Source organism: Gopherus flavomarginatus, chromosome 8, assembly GCF_025201925.1.
Source record: "Gopherus flavomarginatus isolate rGopFla2 chromosome 8, rGopFla2.mat.asm, whole genome shotgun sequence".
NCBI lineage: Eukaryota > Metazoa > Chordata > Testudines > Testudinidae > Gopherus > Gopherus flavomarginatus.
In genome coordinates, this window is record NC_066624.1 from 40,790,129 (window position 1) to 40,802,087 (window position 11,959).

The window sequence follows — 11,959 nt, forward strand, 5'->3', positions numbered from 1 at the left end:
CCCCTGCACCCTAACCTCTACATTCTGCCCCCTCCACTCCCTTTCTGCACCCCTCACCACTGCACTCTTCCCCCTTCACGCCAATTCCTGCACTCCCTGCCTGCACCCAACCCCCTCCTGCCTGTGCCCCTAATCCATGCACTGTCCCCCTTCACCCCAATCCATGACCCCTCCTGCATCCTTAACCCCTACTCTGTGCCCCCTGCACCCCTAAGCCCTGCCCCCTCCTGTGCTCTAACCCTTGCACTGTGCCCCCTATGCCCTGAACCCCTGCACCCCCGTGCCCACTTGGGGAAACTAACCTGGATGCACAGAGCTGCTGGCATTGCTGCTTGTTCCCCCTCTCCAATACTGCTCCTCCGCACCCCACTAAGGGCTGTGAGGGAGCGCGGAGTGAAGCTCAACCTCAGGGCTCCCTAAATCCTGGTCACTTTTCCCACATCGGCTGCATAAGTGGTGGGCAGAGAGCAGCAGCTCCTGATGTTTGCCTCACAGCGAGGAACATGACCTGAATGCACAGAGCACTTGGTATTGCTCCTTGCTCCCCACTTTGCAGTCCCCTAGGGGGGCATGGAGGAATATTGCAGGGGAGCAGTATCTGCGTGCCCGCTCGACCCTCCCGCCCCATGTTTCTCTGCTGGGAGGAAGCAGGGAGAAATCTGGACATCTGCCCAGCCCCCACCGAGAGCTTCCCTGCCACCTGGGAGCAGTTTCTGACTTTATACCCGCAGCACGTGCCTCTGTGCTGCTACATGGCTCCCTCTTGATCATAGTGCCTCTGGGCAGCTGCCCCGGAGGCCCCCCCCAAGGCCAGCTCTGGTTATGATTTTATCAAGACATCTGCTAAGAATTCTCCATAAGGGCCAACATTGTCTCTTCTTGTTTCTCAACCCAAAGATAATTTTGGTTTTTCTGTAAAGTTTGAGCAAAATCCATTCAGCCATTTTAAAGTTAAGCAAGCATGAACAGAGCCACCTTTAAATACAAGTGCCAGCTCCTGTGACTTCAGCATGAGTCACACAGTGTTTTAAATGCTTCTTAAAGTCCCAACTGCTGGATTCATTTGAAAACATCAGGATCTCAGATTCCATTTAAAAATAAAAAAGGTAATTTCTAGCCCTCATGGTTGCAGAGAAAAGCTTGAAAATGTGATGCCTAAAGGCTCAGATGCCAGACAGCAAATGAAAAGAACCTAACATTTATAAATTTGTAATGATCTCATGATTTTTAAGACAAAGCTCATAATTTCTGGAGGGGGTCATGGGGTGGCTGGCTCCTTTAAGCGGAGCTAGGCACAATGGACCTGTGACAAACTTAACTCATCTCCTAACATGAGGAGAATGAGTCATGATGAGTGATGTCATGTGACACATGGGTCATGAGGCTAAATGAGGACGCTGGCTGTAGATAAGAGAGACCTGAGAAAGCAAAGGGGGACAGCAAACAGTGAAGAGTCTACCTGAGCTACCCTGGCTAGTTAGGATCCTCTGCCAGGTGGATAAGACTGCAGTGAACCAGAGAGGACAGACCCTTAGGTAGGAGGAACTGGGCCCCGCTAAGGTCTTGGGGGAAGAGCCTTTATTTTCAGTTTATTTTTGTAGTTGGATACTCTGGAACAGGTGGGTGTTTATTTAATGACTTAGCTGAGGGCCATGTCAGTGCAGCAAGTCACAGCAGTTGCCACAGCAGGCTGAGCGGGAGACATTGAGGCAGGACTGTTTCAGAGTCACCCCAGGCCATGGGGAGGGGAGATGTTCTTGAAGTGGCAATATGCCAACAATGGGCATGACTAATAATTTTTCAATGGTTGTAAATGGCTCTACTGCTGTATCCAGAGTAAGAACATGAGCTTCCTCCCCCTACACACATGCATGTAACATAGGAAGAGCTGAGCATTAGCATTTGAAAGGACAAGCCTCCAGACCAATAAACAAATGAAGAAATGTAATTATTAACTGAACTAAAAATCACAGAGCTAGAAGTCTCTGTTTTGTAAATGCGTGGGTTGAAATTTCCACTTAGTTTCAAGCTACAATACTATTTATATGACAGTAGAGGCCCCAGTGTGCTAGGTGCTGTACATACAGAGAATCAGAGCACTTGCAGTCTGAACAGACAAGAAGGGAAGCAGAGATGAGGTGACTTGCTCAGAGGCAGGCCTCAAACCCATGTCTTCTGACTCCTGGTGCAGTGCCCTGGCCATTGGAGCATATTAGATTGCAGCAAAGAAGTATGGACTTGTCTAGATACACAAATAGGGACAATGCACCATGGAAACAGTCTCCATACAACACAAGTTCCAGACACAGAACTTCCAGGGCGTCTCCCATTCCAAAGATGATAGAGGAGGAGGAGGAAGGGCTATAGTCCTGCCAACCCACCACACCTCTTAGTGGAGCTGCCCAGCCAGATCAGAGAGGAAGCCATTGCAGTATCCTCAGGGATGGGGCAGCACGCCCACTGCTCCTGGGCATGAATTAATCCTGCCAGAGCTCTCCTGGAGCAGGGCAACCAGCTGGTAGTTTGATCTGAACATGACCTGAATAGAAATTGATGTATTTAATGGGTTAACCATGAAGCAGGTTGGCCCATCAAGGTGATGGAAGGAGTGAGAGGGCCTCTTATATGCACCCTGGCTGCTCTGGTTGCCGACACAGTCACTTTGGGGTGGGAGGGCTGTAAAAGACCCCAATTAAACCCTCCATCTTCTCTGCAACAAAGTGGAGGAGACCGTTTTCTTGATCAGGATTGTTCCATGGTCTCTAAGGATGTCATAGTCCCCCCACCACCCCATGCATTTGTCCTCTCAGCTGGATCTCCATCAAGGGAGGAGAGGCTTCAAAAAAGGAGGATGAGCAGACAGACAAGAGGGTAGATGGAGCTTGTCACTGCTCAGGGAACCTCCCCCAAACATCAGCTGATATACAAACTTTCCCCTGAACACACCCACAGTGACCCTTCCCCAGGAAGGTTGTCCTCAGGAAAATCCCCTTCTCCATGTGCGGCTCTCCACAACTTGCCGGCTGCTCCCGGAGTGCTCATAAATCACACAGGCAGCTGTTACCATCAGCATTTTCTTTCCCCCTTGAAGTAGCAGCAGCAGCTGCTGAGTCTGAAGTTAATTTCACAAATTAACCTGAAAATCCCCTACAGTTCCAGGGCGGTTAGCCCCGCTCACTCCACACAGGTGCCTGTGAGGGGCGGAGAACACAGCCTGTGCAAGCAGTGGGTCTGGGTGGCCTGGCCAGGCTCTCAAGGGGAAAGAATACCACCTGGTTGGAGAGAGAGAGAGCAAGAGAGAGAAAGAGGTTCCATGCTCTAGTGGAAAGGCAAGGAGCATTGTACTACAGAGGCAACACCGGGGGGATGGGAAGAAGCAGAGTGAGATGAGAGAAAGAGAAATGCTGTTAGGACGAAGGAGTGAGGAAAAGGAAGTGGGGGAGTGTCATGGTATAATTCCCCACTCTGAACCTTAGCGTCCAAAAGATGGGGTACCAGCATGAATTCCTCTAAGCTCAATTACCAGCTTAGTACTTGTAGCGCTGCCACCAACCAGGAATTCCAGTGCCTGGTACACTCTGGTCCCCCCAAAACCTTGCCTGGGGACCCCCAAGGCCCAGTCCCTCTGGATCTTAACACAAGGAAAGTAAACCCTTTCCTTCCCTGTTGCCTCTCCCAGACTTCCCCTCCCTGGGTTACCCTGGAAGATTACTGATTCAAACTCCTTGAATCTTAAAACAGAGAGGAAAATTCACCTTCCCACCTCCTTCTCTCTCCACCTCCCAGACTCTCCCTGAGAGAGAAAGTAATCCTAACACAGAGATAAAATTAACCTTTCTCTCTCCCTTCCCTCCTTTCTCCCCACCAATTCCCTAGTGGATCCAGACCCAGTCCCCTGGAGTCTCACCAGAATAAAAAAACAATGAGGTTCTAAAACAAGAAAAGCTTTTAATTAAAGAAAGAAAAACAGTAAAAATTCTTTGTAAATGTAAGATGGAATATGTTACAGGGTCTTTCAGCTATAGACACTAGGAATACCCTCCCAGCCTAAGTATACAAGTACAAATTAAAATCCTTTCAGCAAAATACAAATTTGAACTCCTTCCAGCCAAATACACATTTGCAAATAAAGAAAACAAACATAAGCCTACTCGCCTTATCACCTAGTACTTACTATTTTGAATCTATAAGAACCTGTATCAGGGAGATTGGAGAGAAACCTGGTTGCAAGTCTGGTCACTCTCAGAACCCAGAGAAAACAACAACCAAACACTAATAGCACACACACAAACTTCCCTCCCTCAAGATTTGAAAGTATCCTGTCCCCTGATTGGTCCTCTGGTTAGGTGACAGCCAGGCTCACTGAACTTAACCCTTTACGGGCAAAAGAGACATGAAGTACTTCTGTTCTATTAACTCTTACTTATCTGTTTATGACAGAGAGCTATAGAAGGGGGAAAGAAGAGCAGAGTGCAATAGAGGGGTAGCAGAAGAGTTGCATATAGCCAACAAGTTACTCATTGGCGATGTGGACGCCTCTGTGGTCTTTGTTTCCTGCATGCTATATCTTTGGGCGTGTTCAGGCCCTGAGCAGTATCCTCAGTGTGCCTCTGCAACCTCTTACAGAGGAGTAATGCACTCACTGGGCTCCTCATGGAGACCTGGCTTTGTTCTCCTTCCTCTGTAACAAAGGGCTTGGCTACACTCAAAACTCCAAAGCGCTCCCACGGCCGCGCTTTGAAGTGCGAGTGTGGTCGCAGCGCCAGCGCTGGGAGAGAGCTTTCCCAGCGCTGCAGGTACTCCACCTCCCCCTGGGGATTAGCTTGCAGTGCTGGGAGCTGTGCTCTCAGCCCTGGGGCACTGTTTGCACTGGCGCTTTGCAGCGCTGTAACTTGCTGGGCTCAGGGGTGTGTTTTTTTCACACCCCTGAGCAAGAAAGTTGCAGCGCTGTAAAGCACCAATGTAGCCAAGGTCAAAGACCCTCCAGACTGAGAGCATGTGCTTTGCCCTCCTGTGGGCATGCTCAGAGTCTCCAGTCACTTCATTTTCCAGCTCTCTCTAGGCTGTTCTAATACTCTGCCCTTTCCCTGCCCCACTCTGTGATCCACTTTTCTAATGCGCCTTCTCAATTCCCTCCAGCCCTCAGCTTAAGGATGCTAAAGACAGAGAGGGAAGAGAATAAAGGTGGCTCTTTCCCCCATTCCCCCAGTTCTGTGGCCATCTGGGCGGTAGTCCTGTCCCTGGTATGATTTAGAGCAGCCAGGGATATTCCAGGGTATTATACCCACTTTCTCCCAAGTGTGACCCCAATGCCAGTGGCTGGGTGGGGGAGTGTATGAGCTAATACAGCACTCTGCATCACCCAGGGATTTATTCATGCATGCAAGTGACTCCTCAGGAGATTTGTAAGTCCTCTTTCCAGCTGCTTTGGTCCACCAGAGTGGATCTGAGAATTGGACCCACAGTGTCTTAAAGGACAGTGTCCCTTTAATTTGTTGGGCAGATATGTGCTAGCTCAGTGGTAGGCAACCTATGGCATGCGTGCCGAAGGTGGCACGTGAGCTGGTTTTCAGTGGCACTCACACTGCCCAGGTCCTGGCAACCTGTCTGGGGGGGCTCTGCATTTTAATTTAATTTTAAATGAAGCTTCTTAAACATTTTAAAAACCTTATTTACTTTGTATACAACAATAGTTTAGTTATATATTATAGACTTATAGAAAGAGACCTTCTAAAAATGTTAAAATGTATTACTGGCACGCGAAACCTTAAATTAGAGTGAATAAATGAAGACTCAGCACATGACTGCTGAAAGGTTGCTGACCCCTGTGCTAGCTCTACCCACTGGAGTTTGCACAGAACTCTCACCAACTAGTTAAGTCTGGGTCCATCCTTCTTTGTTGCTCAAGGAAGTACTGGAGCCAAGGGAGCTCATTGTGACACAGAGACTGAACTGTTAAAAATCCCCTGGCATCACTTTTAGCAACCACAGTAGGAAAAAAAAGACCCACCCTGGAGCAGGAAACACATAAACTCTCTAATGTAGATGAATGGATGGCAAGTGATCCATAATTGATTCAGTTCTTTGTAACAAGAGACAAAGCTGGTGTAAGAAATTCATTACATAGGCCAATTTGTTTTTTTCCTTGAAGATTTTTAATTAAATGATTAATTTTCTTAAGTGTGTGGCAGGAAGAAAAGTGGATGGTGACCATAACTGATTGAAACAAATAGGGTCTGGAGTCTCCTGGGTCACCTAAGGATGGCAGCCAGGGAAATGCAGACTTCATTAATGCCTATGTTAGTCCCATCCACAGATGGACTGGAATCCTGTCAGTTTGGTCTATGTGTAGGCTTAGCAGAATTTAAATTTTTAATAATTTTGACAGAAAATAACAATGTTTATTTTTAAGGATTTTTAAAATGTTTATCAATTAAAATTTTTACAACTGTGGGAAATTATGAGGGTGGAGTCAGACAGTGGGGGCTGTCAGACAGTAATTATTTAATGACAGTAGATGTTGAAATTCAAAATGTCAAAGTTTCATAACAATTAAAATACAGATTGTCAACATCACATGTTAAAATATAGAAAGTAAACATCCTTCAATCAAAATCTAGTAAGTCCCCACGTGCATTTGTCTTACTTTTCCTAGCTGTAAATTTCAATGATTATCGATGGGAATATTTTTTCTTTGCTTTGTGTGTGTACAGAGAAATTGATGGCTAACAATGTTTACTGATAAAAATCGAATCCTGCCAAACTGATCTATGGGAAAGGAGTAGGTGGGACTGAGTCTGGTTCTTTTTCAACAGCTGTCGTACTCTGCAAAACTGCAACTCTCAGCTGGCACTAAGTAGCATCCTTTTTGGTGGCCTGAGCAACAAAGATTTGAAGAGGTGTCTTCAGGATGTGAGCCCTTCAAGTCAGGGCTGTGACACACTGGTGGGGCAGTGTGTGATGAAAGCTTCCGTGAAGACCGTCCCAGCAATGCTTGTACTGTGGATAGAGGAATGCAGATTGTTAAAGTGGCAGCTCTCCATGGTCCTGGATTCACTTTGCTGAGACTTTCTCCTCCTAGCTGAGCAAGGAGTTCATGTTCTCCATTTATCAAAGATGTGTGACACAATAGATAGGCCTTCACAATGTCTGATTGGGAGTTTAGATAGGGATCTGTGGTGTGAAAGCTACTCTGCTTGTGGCAGGCCTGAGAACCACTTGCTTTCTTGTTTTAGGGTCCCTGGAAGAGGAGCTCCTAGATTAGGGTTTTCTCCTTCATCCCTTTAGCTGAGAGGTGCTTGGGGGTCGGGCTGCCCAGATGGGAAGTGGTTTGTGGCTATGTGTTATTGCTGTTTAGTCTGTATGCTGTGGTAGCAGCTGGAGGCCCCAGCTGACGTCAGGGCTCCATTGTGCTAGGCCCTGTGTAAACAGAGAGTTAGAGACATTCCCTGCTCTCAAGAGCATTCACTCTACATAGACAAGAGAGCTGAAGGGCAGGAGGGAAAATTGACACCCTGAGGGTAAGTAATTTGACCAAGGTCACATAGAGGCACAGTTAGTAACAGAAGCCAGGGGTGAAATCCTGATTCCGTTGAAGTCAAAGGCAGTTTTGCCATTGACTTCAGTTGGGCCATGATTTCACCCCAGATCTCTTGACTTAGTCCAGTCCCCTGAGCACTAGACCATACTGTCATCATCTCATTTTGTAGTGGCAATAGGAGTGCTGAACAATTCGCTTAGTATGAATGAATGGGTGTCTTTCTCCTTTTCTCTATTGGCCTACCACCTCATCATCCTATGACCTTTTCACCAGGATAAATGGGGAAGCCTGTTGATGGTACCTCAGCAACAGGGTATACAGTAGACAAGGGCAGTAATTAAAGAAGAAAGGGGATAACAGTTGTGGGTATGAAGCCTGCCCCCTCCAAACTATTCACTGGGTAAAGGTAACTGGCAAGGGTAGTTTGCAAGGTATTTGCGTAGGAGGCCTAGAACAGGCATATAAATGTCAGAGAAGCAAGTGCTCATTTGGTTGTTTATTTGGTAGCTGCTGTGGGAGTCCACGTGTGCGTATTTGCAAGTATAAAAAATATTAAATCAGTGTTGGATCTGTTTGACTCTGATGACACTAACAAAGATCTTCAATCTTGGAGGAGAAAGCTAAAATTCCACAGGGCCTTAGTGTAATAGAGAGAACCTGGAGTACTGGGTTTGGTGCAAGATTTCAGGTCTGAACCAGAGGCTGTAAACAAGTTAGCCCATGTATAAAAGCAGATGCTTACAAGTTCACTGAACTTGGCAAAGTTGCTGCTCGTGTACTGAGCACTGGATATTTACATAAATGTATTCCAGCTAGCACAGACACATCCCAATTTAGTACAGTAGAACCTCAGTTACAAACACCAGAATTACAAACTGACCAGTCAATGTCATACCTCATTTGGAACCAGAAGTATGCAGTTAGCCTGCAGAAGAGACCAATTAAAAAAAAAACAAATACAGGACGTACCGTGTTAAACATAAACTACCAAAAAAGGGAAAGTAAAGTTTCAAAGCTGTGTTAAGTCAATGTTCAGTTGTAAACTTTTGAAAGAACAGCCATAATGTTTTGTTCAGAGTTATGAACATTTCAGAGTTACAAACAACCTTCATTCCCAAGGTGCTCGTTAACTCTAAGGTTCTACTCTACAAGATAAGATGGTTTGACAAAATAATGAATAGAGATGTCTTATCCAAGAGATTAGGAACAATGGGAGGTAACAAATGCTATGAAACACATAAGGTAGTATGTAAGTTGCTTATCTCAGTTGTTTGTCTCAGTCAATAAATTTTGGGGTACCTCGCCTTAACCCTTTGTGGGTCTGCTAAATTCGTAGACTGATCTATTTGCTGTTAGTACTAATAACATTGATGCTCCAAGGACAGAAGCACTGGGCAGCCTAAACAGCGTTACTAAGGCAATGACATTCCAGCCTTCAACACTTAACAACACTAATTTCCAAGCTTTATTGTCCTGATGTGAAAAATTTAGTGCATTAAACAGAGAGAGAGCAGAGCTATCCTTTATGGAACAGTAAATACAGTAAGTCACATAAGCCTGACCTGTATCTCATAATTCATCATTGTCATCGTATCTTTCTTCTAGCACCACAGTTGGGTAGGGCTGGGCCGAGTTTATGAGCAGATTCCATCCACATCCATTGTCAGCCACCACTTGAGTTTGTTGGGAGGGTTGTCTGGATGGTTTCATATCCTGTGTTCTATCACTGTCTCTCTAGACGTCCACAGCCTCTCTTGCCATGTACTCTTGCATAGAGAATCGTTTTAGGCACTCAGTACAGAGTCATTCTGGTAACAGAGTCACAGCCAAACCATTGTAGCTGGCACCTTTTGATGACTGTAGTCACACACTACATTTCAATTTCCAGGAATTGCTTTTAGGAGAGGAAAAGTTGCCAACAGATAAAGAGAATTAATTTGTGAAAGAACAATAACACTGGTCTACAATTTTTGAGAAGTCGCCTGCTTCAGAGATAAAATGTGATATTTATTATGTATTTTGATGTGCTGAATTTAAATATGACAATTAAAACAACTGGCTACTGTTTCTAAGATATTTGTTTTTACATTTTATGTCTATGTATATTGTGTAGATAGTAGAGTTTTAATAATAAATTGTAAACCTAGGTCTTTTCATGTGTTTATGGTTGCTTTACATGATAATATTTCACCTGTCCTGTTTATGGAACACTTTAAAAATCAGCAAAAGGGTTATAGAAATAAAATTTTTATTATGAAACAAAAGGCAAAAAACTATTATGTACATAGTTTAGTTTAGTCCTATTCAGTGTCTACTCGGCACTTCTTGGCTTGTCTCTTGTATTCATTAAATGGAGCATCTCTTGTCACTGTCCAGCAATAGTCTGCAAGCATTGATGGGCTCCATTTGCCCTGATAGCCTGCAAGGAGATTCCACTGCTGTAGTCTGAAGCCCAACAGCTCTGCCTTACTCTTGGATAGTTCCAAATCCCTGACAAGGTCATTCAGTTCACCTTGTGTTATGAGGTGTGGTTCAGAGGAGGAGGATGGGAGAAAATGTGGGTCCTGTGACATTGATGGTTCAGGACCAGAAGTTTTATCCTCTTCCTCGTCTAACTCAAGTGAGAATGTTTCTGGTGCATCAGGAACCAGCAGTCCTTCTCCGTGGGGTACTGGGTGTATAGCTGATGGAATGTTTGGATAATGCACAGTCCACTTTTTCTTCTTTGACACACCTTTCCCAACTGGAGGCACCATGCAGAAGTAACAATTGCTGGTATGAACTGTTGGCTCTCTCCAAATCATTGGCACTGCAAAAGGCATAGATTTCCTTTTCCTGTTCAACCACTGGCGAAGATTTGTTGCACAAGTGTTGCAGCATATGTGTGGGGCCCACCTCTTGTCCTGATCTCCACTTTTGTAGCCAAAATAAAGGTGATAGGCTTTCTTAACCATAGTGGTTATATTGCGCTTTTGTGATGCAAAAGTCACTTCACCACAAACATAGCAGAAGTTATCTGCACTGTTCACACAAGTACAAGGCATCTCTGCTCACTTTGGCTAAACAGAAATGTGTCCCTTTGCAAAATCAAACACTGACAAATAAGAGAGCACGACACTGTATGATTTCTAGAGCTGATATAGGGCAATTTGTTCAGCAGAGTGATGTAAGCTTCGTTATGATTGCATCATCCATGACTTCTAGGAATAACATGATGCAACTCATATCAGGTATGATGCAATACCAGCTTCAGATTGCATCATTCATCATTGTTTTGCCTAAAAAGCAAATACTGTCCAAACCCAGTCATAGATTTATTCAAAGATCCAGTCAAAGATGTATTTTAGTCATTTCTGGTTTAAATTGAGATCCCTTCACTTTATAACTCACTTATCCTCCGCCATTCCCAAGTCAAGGGTCGTATATACTGACCCAACAGCATATCTTGAAAACTAGAGCCAATCAACAATAAGCATCATTTTCGTTCTCAGTGACCCAGAATTAGTAAAGTTGGACTACATTTATTTCAGAAGCATTTTGGCTGTAGAGCAGTGTAATTAAAGCAAACTCTTTCCTGAGTGGCATATAATGTTTGGAGGACTTTTCTCTTGCAGTCCTCAAAAGTACAGCCTGACCTTTCAGACCAACTCCTAGCTTCTTTTTTAAAGAAAGTGTGAAGAAAAGGGAAGTAATGAGTAACAGACAAGGTCATGGAAGCTCCCATATGCCAGTCTCCCTAGGCACTGGTTTATTCTTCATTAAGGGTTTCAAGGTTATGCCAGATAACATGCTTCCTACATCATAAGGGGTTGAGGTCTGAGGTACTCTGCCCTCCAGAACTTCTCTCAGAGCGAGACTCCCACGTACTATCTCTCATACATATGATTCTCAGCTCTTCCTTATTGCAGGGCAGTTTCATTCATGTCTTTCTCTCTTATTCTTTTGCAATAGTATCCAAAGCTCCCTCAGGGCAACTCGTTCCTGACCAGTGGCACACTTGCTTCACTTGTCCTGCTTCTCCATGCAACTCACCTAGTGTTGCTCAATCTTGACAGGCAACTCACATTCCTATTCTCCTCCTTCCCCTACACGTGACCCCACCCCACCATTCACAGCTCTGATAATTCACTTCAGTCCCGACATGCAGTGTCCTCTTCTACTCTTGTGCTACCACAGATTTGCCAGTGCACTTCTGTTACAGCTTGCAGCACTCTCTGCAATTCCAGTCCTGGGAAACATCTCACATCGCTCAGCTGATGCACCTCAGTCCTGCCCTGCAGCATCACTGTTGGTATGTTCATGGCCCCTACTTCTCGGATACTTCCAGTCATGCCAAACACAGTGTTGTTTTCGTGGAGCAGACAAAAATAAAGCCAGGACAAGAATAAGAGATCAGCAAACTCATTTATCTTTTGCTCT

At 45.1% G+C, this 11,959-nt stretch overlaps 1 protein-coding gene across 1 annotated transcript in view; it reads left to right on the plus strand.

Annotated features, from left to right (window-relative positions):
* LOC127056474 (gamma-aminobutyric acid receptor subunit beta-4) overlaps nt 1–6,883 on the plus strand; it is a 116,989-nt gene extending 110,106 nt beyond the window's left edge. The window contains exon 10 of the mRNA XM_050964351.1: nt 6,816–6,883. Coding sequence (XP_050820308.1) covers nt 6,816–6,856 — 41 coding nt within the window. The 3' untranslated portion in view covers nt 6,857–6,883. The remainder of the gene's footprint in view (nt 1–6,815) is intronic.
* The last annotated feature ends 5,076 nt before the right edge of the window (nt 6,884–11,959 follow it).